The sequence below is a fragment of the Salvia miltiorrhiza genome, chromosome 2, assembly GCF_028751815.1.
Source record: "Salvia miltiorrhiza cultivar Shanhuang (shh) chromosome 2, IMPLAD_Smil_shh, whole genome shotgun sequence".
In the NCBI taxonomy this organism is placed as follows: Eukaryota; Viridiplantae; Streptophyta; class Magnoliopsida; order Lamiales; family Lamiaceae; genus Salvia; species Salvia miltiorrhiza.
The window spans coordinates 68335879-68352226 of NC_080388.1; the positions used below are offsets into that span (position 1 = coordinate 68335879).

At 36.8% G+C, this 16348-nt stretch overlaps 4 protein-coding genes across 4 annotated transcripts in view; 3 read left to right on the forward strand and 1 right to left on the reverse strand.

The window, feature by feature from the left end:
• LOC131008566 (uncharacterized) overlaps positions 1–16348 on the forward strand; it is a 590934-nt gene that overhangs the window by 164012 nt on the left and 410574 nt on the right. The gene's annotated exons all lie outside the window — the stretch shown is intronic.
• LOC131009920 (uncharacterized) lies at positions 1027–5380 on the forward strand. The gene is made up of 2 exons (XM_057937320.1): positions 1027–4905; positions 5369–5380. Exons 1-2 carry the CDS (start codon positions 1027–1029, stop codon positions 5378–5380), a joined length of 3891 nt encoding a protein of 1296 aa, XP_057793303.1.
• LOC131008593 (tubby-like protein 8) lies at positions 7884–10228 on the forward strand. Its single transcript, XM_057935526.1, has 9 exons — positions 7884–8512; positions 8605–8719; positions 8793–8969; positions 9041–9093; positions 9172–9268; positions 9351–9440; positions 9539–9631; positions 9728–9795; positions 9874–10228. The coding sequence occupies exons 1-9, from the start codon at positions 8079–8081 to the stop codon at positions 9947–9949; spliced, it is 1203 nt and encodes a 400-aa protein (XP_057791509.1). The 5' UTR covers positions 7884–8078; the 3' UTR covers positions 9950–10228.
• Positions 10615–16318, reverse strand: LOC131008599 (AP2-like ethylene-responsive transcription factor At1g16060). The gene is made up of 8 exons (XM_057935531.1): positions 16020–16318; positions 15741–15823; positions 15546–15554; positions 15070–15158; positions 14868–14941; positions 13458–13508; positions 12465–12541; positions 10615–11365 (listed from the first exon to the last, which is right to left on the reverse strand). Exons 1-8 carry the CDS (start codon positions 16142–16144, stop codon positions 10881–10883), a joined length of 993 nt encoding a protein of 330 aa, XP_057791514.1. The 5' UTR covers positions 16145–16318; the 3' UTR covers positions 10615–10880.

Here is a 16348-nt window from a genome sequence, read left to right on the forward strand (position 1 = left end):
GGTTGAATTCGTATATGAAAATTTGCCGCATTTTTGTGGCTTTTGCAATCTTGCAGGTCATAACATTGCTCAATGCCGCCGCAAGAAACAGCAGGACAATAACACTGACATCACGAATCCTACAAGCTCGGATCAACCTTCTCTCAAAAACATTCACAACAAAACTATGGGGAAAGAATGGCAGAAAATTAAAGAGATTCCTATCGGTAATTCTTTCGATGCTTTATCTCAAGAGCCTTCCGGAGATGAGGACGTCAACCAGGAGCCTCTTATTGAAAAGGAGAAGACTTCCATTATCAGCGCTTCGGAACATATTAATCACACTCCCACTGAGGAGTTTCAGACAGATGGGGCACAGAATTTGCCCCAGTGCAAATAAGGTTTGTCCGGACCTGATTTGCTTGCAGCTGCGTGCAGACCCGTTCCTGATTCGAACACCGTACCACAGATTATACTCGAAGATGAAATTAGTAACAAGAACACTGAGACGGGTTCTTTTGCTGATAAGGAAGTGGCCTTGGGAAACATGATGAAAGTGCAGATTTTAGAAACTACATTTTATCAAAATCTAAAGGCTGATAGTGCTAGTGAAACTCCAGAACAAGAGACAAACTGTCAAACAATTGGTGCAATTAGTCATACTACAAATGAGATGATTGAAGCCGTGCCAATCAAACGGGGGCGGGGTAGGCCGCCTAAGCAAACTGTCGAACAGTTGGTGCGCACTGCTACTCCGACTATTAAGGATCGTCTACGACAAAATCAGGCAGCTCCCATTGGGGATCAGGTAGGACAACTTCAGGGGACCACGACGGAGTTTAACTCTTTGGTTAAGGAAGCGGTGGATAAAGGCGTCCAAATTTCAGATTTCCTTATCTCTCATACTTCTTCTGCTGCTGGTAAAAGTATGGACACCGCTTCTTCACGGAAATGGGGTGATATGGTGGATGATGATTATGATCCTCAGGAGGAGGACGAAAATATCCATCTTTCTCAATGAATATTCTATCGTGGAATATTCGTGGTATGACGGACACGGCACGTAATTTGCTTCACAGTTACTGTCATGTTCATCATCCTATTATTCTGGGCATTATTGAGCCTAAGACTAACTTTCTTCATATTCCGGCCTCCTTCTGGAACTCTATCAATTTGACTCCTTTCCATCAAAATGATCGCGCCCCTCATGCTTCCAACATCTGGATTCTCATCGCCACCGGGGTTACCTGCTCGTTGATTATGTCCACGGAGCAGATGGTTATTTTTGACATCTTGTTTTCTAGCTATTCTTTCAGAGTGGCTATTGTTCACGGGAGTTGTAATTATATCACTCGCAGGATTCTTTGGGATGATATCTCTTCTTGTATGGTCCCTCAAATGGTGATTCTGGGGACTTTAATGCTGTGCTTGGAGCTCATGAGCGGCGTGGACGCCGGTTTCCAAGTCGGGTTTCATGTAGAGAATTTCAAGCTTTCATTGATAGTCATACTCTCATTCAAGCTCCCACCTCTGGGCCTTTTTTTTACTTGGACGGACAAACGTAAATTTCCTATGACTACTGAGTCTGTGCTGGACCGCACTCTTTTCTCCGAGGATTTTGCTGCGCAATGGCACTCTTCTGAGAGCCTGGTTTTGCCTCGTCTTGGCTCTGACCATGCTCCTATTTTGCTTAAATGTTCCGCTCCTCCTAATACCTCTGGCGCTCGTCCTTTTCGTTTCCTGAACATGTGGAGTTCTCACTCTGATTTTATTCCAATGGTTCAGCGTTCTTGGGCTCCTATTGTTGATTCGAATTGCCCCATGGTGCGTATGATGCACAAGCTGAAACGTTTGAGGAAGGAGCTCAAAATTTGGAATAAATCCACTTTTGGGAACTTCAACACTTCGCTTGAGGAGCTCTATAATAAGCTCTCTTCTCTTCAGGCACATATCGATAATGTTGGCTATTCTGAGGCGCTCTTTGATCAAGAAGTTGAGCTTGAAGCCTCTATCTCGGTCATGCTCTCTCGGCAAGAGGATCTGCTTCGCCAGAAAAGTAGAATTAGATGGCTCCAGGATGGAGATCGAAATACTCAGTTTTATCATAACATGGTGAGAATGAAGCGCGCTAGCCATACTATCAAGCATCTTGAGATTAACGACGTGCTGGTTGAAGATCATAACACTTTGGCGTCTCATGTGGAAAACTTTTATAAATCTCTTTTTGCGGAGGATTCCAATCCTGGGGGCGATCTTTCGTGGATTAGTAATTATATCGCCAGTAGCCTCACTTTGGATCAGAAGTCATCTTTGGTTACTTGTCCGACGGCGACGGAGATCAAAGCGGTGGTCTTTGCTATGGACAAAGATAGCGCTCCAGGCCCGGATGGCTTTGGAGGTACTTTCTATCGTTCCGCTTGGGACATTATTGAGCATGATTTCACTTCCGTCATCAGAAGATTCTTCACTCATCATTATCTCCCTTCGGGTCTCAATTCCAATACTCTGAGCCTTCTTCCCAAGAAAGTTGATGCCAAGGTTATCTCTGATTATCGTCCCATCGTTCTTGGCAATTTCTTTTTCAAAGTTATTGCCAAGATTCTGGCGATCCGGCTGAATGCTGCTGCGGCCACCATCGTCTCCAACAATCAATTTGGTTTTATTTTAGGACGTTCTATTCATGAGTGTATCACTCTTGCCTCGGAAGGGGCGAACTGCATGGAGAGGTCTTTACACGGCAAAAACATGGCTCTCAAAGTCGACATTCATAAGGCCTTTGATACGCTTAGATGGGATTTTCTTCTGTTCGTGCTTCAAGAGTTTGGCTTCCCCAATATTTTCTGCTCTTGGATCAAAACTATTCTCAGCTCGGCTCGCATCTCTATTCGGTTCAGTGGTGCTCTCTATGGCTATTTCGAATGCGGTCGGGGGGTAAGACAAGGAGATCATTTGTCTCCCATTCTTTTTGCCTTGGCGGAAGATGTTCTTAGCCGTATTTTTCAGGATGCTGTTAATCGGGGTTTAATCACCGGCATGCGTTTCTCGAGATCTTTGAGTTTCCCTTCTCATCTGCTTTACGCTGACGATGTGCTCCTGTTCTGTCAGGCCTCCAAGCGTAATTGCATTATGATAGACTCGATTCTTCAGCTCTATGCCACGGTCTCTGGTCAATATTGCAACAAGCATAAGTCTACTCTTTACTTCGGGAAAGGGGTGTCTCCTGGGCGACGTTCTCGGCTTCAACAGATTTTGGACTTCAACATTGGCTCCATGCCTTTCACATACTTGGGAGTGCCTATTTTCTCGGGTCGAGCTTCTTCTGCTAAGCTTCGACCTATCTATGATCGGATTCTTGCCCATTTCCCTAGGTGGCAAGGTGCTCAACTCTCTATGGCGGGCAGGCTCTGCTTAGTTTCTTCTGTTATCAACAGTGCTGCGGTACATAGCATGCTTGTTTATAAATGGCCGGCGAAACTTCTGCATGCTCTCGACAGAGCTTGTAGATCGTTCATCTGGACTGGGAGTACTCTGAAGAAACCTTCCTTTTCTGTGAGTTGGATCAGAGCTCGTGCTCTGAAGGAACATGGCGGCATTGGAGTCAAATCATTCTCTGACATCAATAATAGTTTCATGTTTCGGCTGGGTTGGTTTATTATGAACATGAACAGCTTCGGCTATCGGCTGCTTCGTCAGAAATATCTCACTCAGACCATGGATTGGGCTTCCCAATGGGCGAGTTCGTCGATTTGGACTGGTGTTAGAAGGACGATTCGGGAGATTGTTTCGGATACCTTCTGCACGATTGGCACTGGAGATTCGATTTATTTTTGGAGAGATAATTGGCTCGGGTATAGACTGATCGACAAACTTCATATTCCGATGTTCATGACACCCTATTTCTCTCAGAAGATTTCAGACTACTACTTTGATAATAAGTGGCACCTCACTTCTAGTTTTATACAGTCTTTCCCGCGCATTGCTCTCGACATCATATCTACCCCCATTCCTGGATTGTCTGACGACAGATCCTGGATTCACTCGGGTTTCGGGAACATTACTGCTACTTCGGCCTTTGCTCACATACGACCTCAGTTCCCTAAGGTCGACTGGGGCTCCTGGATTTGGGCCCCTTTTATCCCAGCTCGGCGATCTCTCTTTGTCTGGCGCACTATTGTTGGCAAGCTCCCTACCTTTGATATGAATCGCCTCCTGGGTATTCAGGGGCCTAACCGCTGCACTTTATGCTCGGCAGCGGAAGAGACGATGGATCACGTTCTGTTGAACTGTTCCTTCTCGGCTTCCATTTGGGCGGATGTCTTTCGTTGGTTTTTGATTGAGCAATCTTTGCCGTTGGACGTGGGCAGCATGATTCGTTTCTCTATCCACCAGAATAACAGCAAACAAGTTGGCAATTTATGGAAAGTTAGGGTGGTCTCTCTCCTCTGGAGTCTCTGGTCTCACCGCAACAACGTCATACACAAAAATTTAGCACCTTCACGCCACTTGATTCTCAAGCAGGTCCGGGTTTTTCTTTGTGAAGCGGCCAACAATTTCGTCCTTGGCACTATGGCCAACTCGATTTCTGATCTTCTCATTCTTAAGAATCTTTCCATCGCTGGACAACCCAGGAAGCCTTTCTCCTATATTTACGTTGCTTGGCAACTTCCCCCTCCGTCTTGGATTAAAGTTAATATTGATGGTTCGGTTCGTGATTGGAGGATTCATGCGGGGGGCGTCTTTAGGAATGCCTTCAATGACGTTCTTGGTTGTTATCATTTTTCAGGCGGCCAGGGGGTTGCGTTCGAAGCAGAGCTTTTAGCTATTATTATTGCGATTGAATCTGTGCATCGTGCCAAATGGGAGAGAGTTTGGTTTGAGTCGGATTCTTCTTACGTGGTTCAGCTTCTTCAGTCGCTCTCTGAGACGGTTCCTTGGAGATTCAAGCCTCGGTGGAAGCTTGCTCTCTCCAAACTCCACACTTTCACGTGGCGCATTTCTCACATTTTTCGTGAGGGCAACAGATCGGCGGATTATTTGGCTTCTCAAGCTACGGAGGAGGGTTTTTGGCCTCATGCCATTGCTGGTTTAAATGATTTTGTCAAAGAGGATGTTTCTATTCCCTATTTTACTCGTTTCGCTTGATTTTTTGGTTTTTTTCTCTTGGTTCTGGATCGGTTGTAAGCCGGGAGGCCTAAGGGTAATGGTTCGGCCGGAATCCTTGAGACCTCCTAACTCAGCTCTGTCAACCTTGGTCCTTGACGAGTACTCTTTTTCCTCAGCTGTTATGAGGTTTTAACGAGGCTCGGCCCTTAGTCTGCAGCTTTGTGCTTTCAAGGGTGTTTGGTTTTCCGTTGTTGTTTCTTTTCTTTTTAATAAAATCTTATTTCAGCTGAAAAATTAGAATACAAATTATGATTAACCATTTCTTCAACCGTAAGTATTTTTGTATCGTTTTGAAAATATTATAGTCCAGTTAATAGTTATATGTAGGATTATAAACTCAAAGCTTCAGTAAATAAAAGTAATACAAGCAATGTCGTTGTTAAACATTTTATTTCTTAAATATTATGTATTTACTTGAGAACTAAAGAAACAAATGAAATACTATGAAATTCTAATAGTTAAATTTGTCAACTTTTATAGTCAAATGAACATGCAATATAGTCGTTAACTCTTTACCGACCAATCAATTATTGCTCATTATATTCCTGTGATTCATGTCGGTTTCAAAACTACCATGATATAGTATTAGATTCTTTGTCAGATTCCCAACATCTTTCTACGTTCAAATTTTCTTGGCGCTTTCCTTCTCTCAGTGAAGACAAACATGAGAAATACACATACTGATAGGGTAAAATGGGATACTTCGGCTATATAATCACTAATTCACTACATCACTAAATCCTTTAGATCAAGATATAATTATAAAAGGTAAAATAACAATAATTTAGGTAATGGAGTACTATAATTTTTCCATTCTATATATTTAAGTGTAAAAAATATTATCCAAATAAAGCGATACCAAATCTTACTCGTCACAAAAGAAAAAACTAAAACACAAGACCTCTTTGAATATGGTACATATATTGATATATTGATTCACAATCGTCGAATTTGAATCAAATCTTGCTAGGTTCATATCTAGATTCAAATTTATTTATATAGGTAATTGATTCCAAATAAAATAAAATTGGGTTCAAATTCATAAAATTCAATGATTCACAAATATCTGGATCTGTATTTTCTATTTCAAAATTAATCCTAAAATAATTAAACTGGAAGACATAGTAAAACCAAAATAGTCATCTAAAGTTTTTAGAATCATTATTAAAAGGTAAGCCATTACACCATGAAAAACATTGCAATTTTCCAAAATAAATTATAACATCACATATGAGTACATTACAATCATTCAAGTGCCAATAATATTGACACTAATGCAAGGAATAAGGAATGTAAAAACGTTTGAGGTGTTTTGATTCCACAGACGTGGTTTTCCGTGAGAAGGAAATAGGTGTTTTGGATTAGTATTATGATAGATTTATAAATTAAACTATAATTAAAAAGAAAAACATACTCGCTCCATTTTTTTTATAAGTGTCCCATTTAGCGCATTTTTTTGTTTATTAATAAGTGTCTCATTTCAAAATTTGAGAGTATATTTATGACATTTTTCCTATTTTATCCCTATTTAATACTTGTATGAATATAATAATTAATTGTATATATGCATTTATTATGACAATTACTAATGTTACAAATGTAAAAAATATCTTATTTTATTGGTGCGTGTATTTTAACGGTTGGGGACACTTAATAAAATACGGAGGAAATATATAATAAATATAGAGATTCACAGGTCGAATTTGGCTCAATTCAAATTTGGATCTAAAATTTAAGAAAAAAAATGGTCCATATCCGGACCAGCCGAGTTCAAATTTTTGAAGACCCAAATTCCGAAAAAAAAATAATAGTACTAATAATCTTAATCTACTACCAATGTGAAAGGAACCAAAATCTACTACCATCTTATTTATTTATGTAGTACTCCCCAGCCTCGTCCCCCCAATATTTGTCATTTTAGATGGGCGCAAGTTTTAATAAAATGATTGATGATTATTATTTAATGAATAAAAAGTCCTATTATTATATGATATGAATGGTTGAAATTAAATAATATATATATATATATATATATATTATATATAGGGGTGGGCTAAAGTGAGAGCACATCTTAAAATAAGAAATAAGAGCAATTTTTAATATATAAATTTTATATAGAACAGTATGAATTCGCAGTATAAAAGTATGAATTGTGAAAAATAAATTTTTGCTACATTTGGGATTCGAACTCAGGACCATAAATCCATCCAACAGGATTATGAATCAACCGTAGATTTTGATGATCTAAGAGCTGAAAATGATTTTTATTTTATATTTTAAGAAATGCTCTTATTTTAGCCCTTTCCTATATATATATATATATATATATATATATATATATATTGTTGTTGTTGTAAATAATGGGTATTTGTAAGGATAATGATAAATATGTGAGACCGATGTCCTAAAATGGAAAGTGACACTCTTTGCAGACGTTCAAAATGACAATTATGACATACTCTTGCCAGACGGATGACGTATTTCTTACTCTCTTCGTCCCGCTTATAACGTTCTAATTTTTTCTTTTTAGGATGTCCTATTTATAATGTTTCAAGCAAAAAAAAAAATGTATCTACTCTATGTATCTATCTTCTCATTTACTTTATCTTTTATTTATTTTTTTACTTCTCTTTCTATTTCTCTCTTCATTTGCATTATCTGTATTTCTTTAATTTGTGTGTCTCATCTTTTTGAAATGTTATAAATGGGACGAAATGAGTATCATTAAAGAAAAATAGAGCATGCACGCCAACTAAATTCATTAAAATTGGCGCTGGTTATCACGCAAAACACTTTCCAAATTCAAAATTTCAAATTCAAAAGTAGCCGTTGCCTCATTATTAGCATCAAGCACAAGACAAAAAAGCAGCATATCCAACCCAACTTCATATTCAACCCCACAAACCCAACCCAAAACGTAGGCTTCGTCGAAATCCATGGCCGGTTGCATGAAAACCTCGATCTCGCTCCAGAATTCCTACACTTCGCTCTACCGCAATCCCCTCATGGAGCAGAAAAACTCCAACGAAGGCGCCGGCAATGCCGTTCCTCAAATACGCCGCAACTTAGCCGCAGCCACCGATGACAAAGAGAACTCTTCACCAAACGTCACCGTTAAAACGGATAGCAATGGTCGGAAATATGCAGCTGACATCTTGAAAGAATTCCCGAGTGCCAAGTCCCAAATGAGAGAGAATTTGCTGAAGCCTTCTTCACTTGAGCTCTGCATCAAGAAACACGAGCCCGACTCAAATGTCGGCCTCAGGGTTTGGGAATCGCTTGATTCCGGGAGATCCAACTCAGCCAATGTGTGGGACTACTCCGATTCAGAATCTGCGCCTGTATCGTCGTGGTCGACTTTGCCTAACAGGTTTCAATCAACTAATCCAGCTCTGCTTTCTATTGCCTTGGACAATTTCAAGAGAAGGTTTTTGATTTGGGGGATTGTATTTTTTGTTGCAGAGCTTTGTTGTGTAGGCCTCTGCCAGTTGATGTTGGGAGGTGCACCTGCATTATAGTGAAGGAATCATCTCCAGATGGATTTGATGGTGGAACTTTATACACTTTATACACCAATGTAAGACCTCTTTGTTTAAGGCCTTCATTTTGCAGCCCTTTTCAAAATTCATGAGTATAATTGGGCTTGGTAGGAGGGCAAGGGGCGGCAAAACCGCAAACTTGCAGTGGCCCATCACCGGAGGCGAAGAGGGAGATCGGAATTCGTTGTTGCTCAAAGTGCAAGAGGCATTGTGGCTCCATCAGAAGATAGTCTGATTGGGGTAGTCACTTCTAACATCCTTGGATCCAAGTACCATATATGGGATCAGGTGAGTGCTTTACTATGAATATCTTGATTCAACCACAACTTAGATATAGTTTGATGATTTATATGTTGCAGGGGCACTACTCCAACTCCTTAACCAAACACCCCAAATTGCTGGCTGCTGTCAAGTAAGTTATTGCTTGTTTTTTGGAGGAAGAAAGTTGTGATGTTGTGCAATGTAATTTGAGGTTCCAATGCATTGATAGGTTTATGTCAACTGTATCAACATGGAGTGGGAATTACAGAAGCATGAAGGCATGGATACCAAAACACCAATCTATGCAGCTGAAGAATACAAATCAGGTAGTGGGATTACTTAGCTATAATAGTTTCAAATTATACTACAAAACAAGCCTCTTAGTTTCTTATTCTTATATCCTCATAGATACAACATATGAATGGATTGCCCACAGAATGGGAGGGAAGCAAGGATAGAGTTCATAACCTATTCTCAAAGGTCCCTATATACAATAAGGTATGATATTGATGAAAATGAACTTACTTCTATATGAACTTATTCAGTTTATCAATTTTTATTCTCTTCATAATGGATATCTTCTTTCTTCTTCTTAGTTTACACGACAGTACGAGTTAGACTTCAGAGACAGAGGAAGGGCAGGACTCAAAATCCAGAGCTCGGTTAAGAACTTTCAATTAACAATGGAGGTGAGTTTTTGGACAACTTCAAGATCTCAGCATTCTGCCCTTTGTCCTAATTTGTTTGGAAAATACTAAAGTTTTTGTGTTTGGTTATGACTACAGAAAAACGGAAAGCAAAGTATACTTCAACTTGGAAGGGTGGGGAAGTCTAAATATGTGATGGACTACAGGTACTTGATGGAATTGATCATAATGTTGAAGGATTAATTAACAAGTAATTAACAAAATGGTGCTACTTGGTAATGCAGGTATCCTTTAAGTGGTTATCAAGCCTTCTGCATGTGCTTGGCGTCCATGGACTCCAAACTCTGCTGCACCGTATAACCATCATCTCCTTCTTTCAAGCTGTTCATCCTCAGAACACATGATTATCCGGGGTTTTGCCATTGAAATCTTGAGCTCCATTCTCTCACCTTGCTCATGAAAATCATTTTGATGCAAGTTTTGGCTCTAAATCATTAAGCAATGTTTATCCATTTTGTAAAACATGAGCTATCAAGAATGAGCAAATTCTTGATTTCGTGCTTCCCATGTTCCACATGTTAGATCGGCAAAATTTCATTCTATACTTGAGCGTCTAAACTTTTCTATAATTATAGCCAACATATGATCAACCCCATTCCTGACATTCAGGTTTTGATAAATTTTCTTACCTGAAGAAATAAAGACACTCCTCCACGGTTGCACTTCTGGCCTACTTCTGTCACATTGGAATTGAGACTATAACCGAAATCCCCTTGATTAGAACTACAAAATGTCCAAACCAATTTCCTAATACGACATTGATTTCACGTTTAAATTTCACATTAAACACTTACAAAGAACCCTAACACCACAACGTCACAAGAGGATTTCAATCGCAGTCTCAGTTTATCAGATCATTTTGAAATGATAGCTACTAAGTTATAGTTTTGCTCACATTTTGTGAAAAAGATTGAAATATGAAACGGTATGTTTTCGGCTATAAGATTCGGGTCTCAATCTCATTCTTTAATCATGAAAATAATATACATTTTTATTTGCGCTTTTAAAATCAAACCAATGCCGTATCCGTTTGCTTCTACAAGATCAAATAAATTACTATAATTTTTTTTCTCTCTTCTACCATACTTACTCCCCATTCTAACCTCATCCTTCAATCTAAGTAGTATCTCGCCATGAATTGTTTTCGGCTTTTATATTCACAAAAATAAACAAAAAAAAAAAGAATGTCTTCTTCATCTCTAGATTAATAATAATTCTTTGTTCCTTCCACCTAAGCTTGAAGCTCACATTCAAAGATTGGCGACGAGAACGAATCATACTCTCCGAATACAATGCCATGTTCCTCAGCAACGCTGCTCGAATCTTGAATCTCGAACGATGTTTGAATGTCGTCGGGGAAACTGCTCCTCGGAGGTTCGTTAAACGCCGTCGTTTGCTTCAACATTTCTTTGAACTTTGAAGATTGTAGAAGAAGCCCTAGAGCCGACGAGGGCGTGGCGGTGTCGCCATGGTCCGACGGCAATGTGGTGGTCTCAATAGGGCGGTGGTGGTCGAGTTCACCTAATTCTTGATTAGGGTTTTGCATGGAATTAGATTCAACGTTACCGTTAGATATCGGGTGAGGATTATTTGGGTTGTCTGGGTGAGGCCGGTGACATTTAACGTAACGGCTCAGATCAAAATTGGTAACGGCGTTAAGTCCACGGTACTCAATCGCTGCCATGTCATAGGCAGTCGCTGCTTCTTCTTGTGTAGCTGCAGGAAATTAATAATAGTATTTAATTGGAGAGTAGATATGGGAAATTCAAATGAAATAATAAATTCGGAATGCAATTTGCATGACAATTCGGTTGGGAAACGGCGAAAATTGATGCTCTTAAATAATTGAAAGCATATTATATATAAATAGCAGACCTATAGCTAGCAATTGAGGATACCGTAAACAATTAACTTAATTGAATTAACTTAGTGATAGTTTTAGCCCAAACTTCATTAATCCAAACATTATCCAAGTCTCTTAAATTGAATTAATGACATTAATGTTGTTGTTGTTTTTTTTTTTTTTTTTCAAAAAGTCATAGAAAACAAAGTTATTTTAATGACGTGAAATATCTCAATTTTTCACGTCATTACATTTACCCGAGTGGAAATGTCAAGGTGTAAAATCTGTTTGCCGATAGGATTCTGGCTAAAATTGTCAGTAATTAAATTAATTTATGAAACTTGAATAATGTATTAATTGGAGTTACGACTAAAATAATGAAAGTCAATTTATGAAATTATGAGGCTAATGGATGTATTTTTTCTTCCAAAAACAATAATAAGTTAGCATAGATAGAGGAATATGAAAAACTCAATTGAAAGTTCGAGTTTCATATATATTCGCAAAGTTGTGAGTTTTGATTATAATTATGTACAAGCATCATATATAATCCTTTTCTTTCTTACGCAGTATGTAGCTGTATATAACTAACTTAATTATGCTAGGACAAATAGGTGAAGTCCTGAAACGATAGAATTGAAGGTTGATATTTGTTATTAATGACGTGACTGCGATGTTTAATTATGTATGGTTGCTTATGTAGGTAAGCAAATATTTTTGTTTCATTATTGTAAGTCAAATTTTCCCAACTAATTCTAATCTCTCAGAGCGTATGCTTTGCTATCTTAGGGTGTTTGAACTTTATTTATCATAAATCGAGCAAATCATGTGGCCATGTTATATTTCCTTTATCATTAATTTATATAGAAGACAATATTATCCAGATAATGAAGATTTTAAATACAAGTAACTCATGAATTAAAGAAATATAATTTCTCTAAAAATAAATAAAGAGAATATATGAATTGTTACCGAAAGTCCCAAGGTACAGATATTTATTGCCGAAGACCCTTCCAATTCGAGCTTCCCATCTTCCATTGTGATGGTGTCTGCTCACAAACGGCATAAATTCAATTTGCAATATTAACATCGAAAACTCAAAACTCTAAAACATGTAGCCTTTTATTTCAAATATTTATATTAATTGGATGGCAAAATTGAGCGCACAATTAAAAACAAAATAAAATAAGAGATATATATGATGAAACTCCACTATAACAAGCTTTGAAAATATGTAGCGGCAATTAATTTGGACCAACTTTGGGTGGTAGAAGTTAGATGGAGAATAGGATACGTGAGATCTCATTTCAATGTGATTTTTTGTTTCAAACTAAACAAGTAGAAACCCTACAGCAGCCTATCACTAGGTGCGCCATGATAAATACCAAAGTTTATGCAATCTATATATTAAACTATATCGAGGGATTTTTTACGAATCGAAATTTTAATATTTTATCACAAGTTTTCCCAATTTCAACAATTAATCCTCTTATGCGTGTGTAAATTATGGGACCACTGAAATGCAGCAATCTATTGTAGTTGGCAGCTTTATAAAATTCCCCCCCCCCCCTTTGTTGAGCCTGCAGTTTAAATTTCTATTCCTACACCTATAATTTTTTTTAAAAAAATCTTAAATTATTAAAATTATATTAAAAATGTTCCACGTTCATTTTCCGCCCCCACTAAACCGTCACGTGCTCGTCGAGGATTAGATCATCTTACAAAGTTGGAGAGTGCATTTTTTTGTTGAAAACACAATTAAACAATGAAGAAAATCCAATTTTTCAACAGTATCTGGCAAGCTATGTTATGATTTTGGAGTTGAAAAATGATCGCATAACAATTTTTATACAAATTTAATAGTTCGAAGTTTTTAAAACACTTCTTGTAATTTAAAACATTTTTAATAAACAAATATAATTTGGAGTTCAAATTATATTTACCCTTAAACTTATCAATTCTTACCTGGCAACGCCTCGATATTTTGATACGCCACGAGAAAACCCACTACTTTTCCTGCAAGTTTATTTAAATAAAAATGAAGATAATTAATTAATGACGTTTGTATAATTTTCTATAAATAAATGATTAAGTATATATTCATTTACACACATTTATACCCTTTTCTCTAAAAATGATAAGAAACACGACAAAATGTCTGAAAAACCCCTCAATAAAAGCTTGAAGAGTATATGGAGTGATATAATTAATGACAAGAGATATCACGCTTCAAAAAATAAATGACAAGAGAAATTAAATTATACTCCCACCATTTTTTATTAAGTGTCCCTAACCGTCAAAATATACATACCATAAAATAACAAATTTACATATGTAACTTTGTTAATTATCATAATAAATGCATGTATACAACTAATTGCGTGTATTCTAACAAATACTATCGTGAATGGGAAAGTCGGGGCTAAAATAGAATTTAGAACTAAAGTAAGTAGGACAAAAAATTTTAGAACTATACTCTATACTTACCTTGCAAACAAGATTCAAGGTTTTATATTTTCATTTCTTTTTTTGTTGAAACAACAAGACTTGACTTTTTTAAGACAATACAAATTAAAATTGGAGGAAATAAACTAGTTTCGTGTATGATCTCTAACTGAATACTAGGCATTCAAAAAAAGGTAAATATCATAAAAACCTTCCAACTATACTTACTTTATCAAAAATACCCTAAAACTTTCAAAATATTTTCTAAACCCTCAAACTATCAGGTTTTTATCAAATATATCCGGTATCTATTTTTCGGTCACCAGAAACGTGATGTGGCTCGCCGGATACCACAATGTAATTTATATTCTATTTTTTAAAATGATATGGCAAAAACGACTTCGTTTCGTACCATATTCTATCGTGTTTATCCCTAATTCTAGGTTATTAGCATGAATTTCAAACACGATAGAAGTAAATTTTAATTTCAGAGTGGATTTTTTTAAAATGATATAGTACGAAATGACGTCGTTTTTGTCATTGCATTTTAAAAAATAGAATACAAATTACATTATGCCATCCGGCGAGTCACATCACGTTTTTTGTGACCGAAAAATAAATGCAGGATATATTTGATAAAAACCTGATAGTTTGAGGGTTTAGAGAATATTTTGAAAGTTTTAGGGTATTTTTGATATAAAAAAGGGTATACTTCAGGGGTTTTTATGATATTTATCTTTGCAAAAAATATATGAAATATTGGAAAGTGCAAAAAAAAAATTATAATGAGATAAGAGATAAATTATCTAGATATAAGTAAAATGTCTTATAATAAAATACAAAACCAAAAAGCCTAAAACAAACATATCAAATGGAGGGATTATTTGACAATTTAACACAAATTCCTAAACTGATCATATATATTTTTACCTTCTTAGTGAACCAATGTACTCTTCCTTCGATTGACGTTCCATTTCTTTGAATTCTTTTTGATAGGTCGATAGCTAAGTAATGGGAAAAAGAAGTCATTAATTTTCTTTTCACAATTCTTTTAAGGAAATTTTTAAAAACTCATGATTTGCATTTCGATTGATGAAAAATGGAAAAATATATTAAATCATAGAGAATTTACTGGAAAATTTAGCACTGTATCTTGTCCCCAATACTTCAATGCAGCCAAGTCATAGGCATGTGCAGCTGCTTCTTCGTCATCGTAGGCCCCTAAAACCATTTCAAATAGCCAAAATTGTTTTATTTTATTTTATTCTATTTAGTTCCCCCCCCCCCCCCAAAAAAAAAATGATCGAGATAAGATCCATTGAACAAAGCCAATGCTAATCAAGTCCAAAAAGAAATGAACATTTCATTTTCATATTGCTCATCACCAAAAAGGAAAGTATACTTCCCTAAAAAAAAAGGAAAGTAGCTTTAATTGCTCTATTACTTTATTTATATAGCATTAAACTTGCGATATAATATTTGTATTATATTTGTTTTGGGTGAAAAAGATGGAATAACAAATATTTTTTCTTTTAATAAATTAACAATTAAATAAGTAAATTTAAATATTACGCAACAACACATACTTGGAATAACAAATATACGTACCTAGATAAACTGCAGTTTAGTAGGATCCCACCACAACCACCATTGACATGGAGCACAAAATCAGGGAGGGAAAGGCAACAAAGAATAAATCATATCAGTAATGAGAATACAATGATTCCCCAGAAAGTGAATTACTACATTTTTCTTCAAAATTAAATATAATTAAAAAATAAAATGAAAGTGACGACTACTAACCTTGTCTTCCTTTCTTGTTTTGGGATTCATTCCAACAATTTTTGTCCCACAAATGAGCTTCATACCGTCCCGTCCACCGGTGCCTGAGATGAAAATCATTTATATCCAAAATTCAACAGAAGTGATATTAAAATATTAAGAGATACAGTGACTTACACATATAAATTGAATAACATATAGTAAATTGGGTATAAAAATGATGCAAATTGAGAAGGATGAATTTACTGAAGAAAGAGATGTAAAAAAATATGGGGAGCATGCAGAAATGAATAGAAATACCTGGTGACACCCCTGTGGACGGAGCTACGTTGGTGCGGAGACTCCCTCTTTCTCGTCCTTCTACTCTTAATATTATTGTCGTCGCTCACACTACTTTTCTTTGCCACCTTAGAAGATCTCCCCATAGATTCACAACCCTTTCAAATCAACTCTCACTAATAATTTAAGAGAGAGAGTTTGAGGAGAGCCGGCTGAGAAAGAGGCTGGCCTTTTGCGGCCGTCTCACTGCTGCCCTTAATTAATTGGTCTATTAGCTATTAATTTATATCCCCAACTTTCTCCCAACTAATTTAATATACGCACCTGCTTTTTGACCCTTCACTCCTCTA

Excerpts from the sequence above, each read along its gene's own strand:
- LOC131009920 (XM_057937320.1), top strand. The coding sequence starts at position 1,027 with ATGACGGACACGGCACGTAATTTGCTTCACAGTTACTGTCATGTTCAT.
- LOC131008593 (XM_057935526.1), top strand. The coding sequence starts at position 8,079 with ATGGCCGGTTGCATGAAAACCTCGATCTCGCTCCAGAATTCCTACACT. Across the intron at positions 9,094-9,171 it reads AAATTGCTGGCTGCTGTCAA|GTTTATGTCAACTGTATCAA; the intron begins GTAAGTTATTGC and ends ATGCATTGATAG. Across the intron at positions 9,269-9,350 it reads AGCTGAAGAATACAAATCAG|ATACAACATATGAATGGATT; the intron begins GTAGTGGGATTA and ends ATATCCTCATAG.
- LOC131008599 (XM_057935531.1), bottom strand. The coding sequence starts at position 16,144 with ATGGGGAGATCTTCTAAGGTGGCAAAGAAAAGTAGTGTGAGCGACGAC. Across the intron at positions 13,509-14,867 it reads TACATTGGTTCACTAAGAAG|GAAAAGTAGTGGGTTTTCTC; the intron begins GTAAAAATATAT and ends ATAAACTTGCAG. Across the intron at positions 12,542-13,457 it reads AAATATCGAGGCGTTGCCAG|ACACCATCACAATGGAAGAT; the intron begins GTAAGAATTGAT and ends GTTTGTGAGCAG.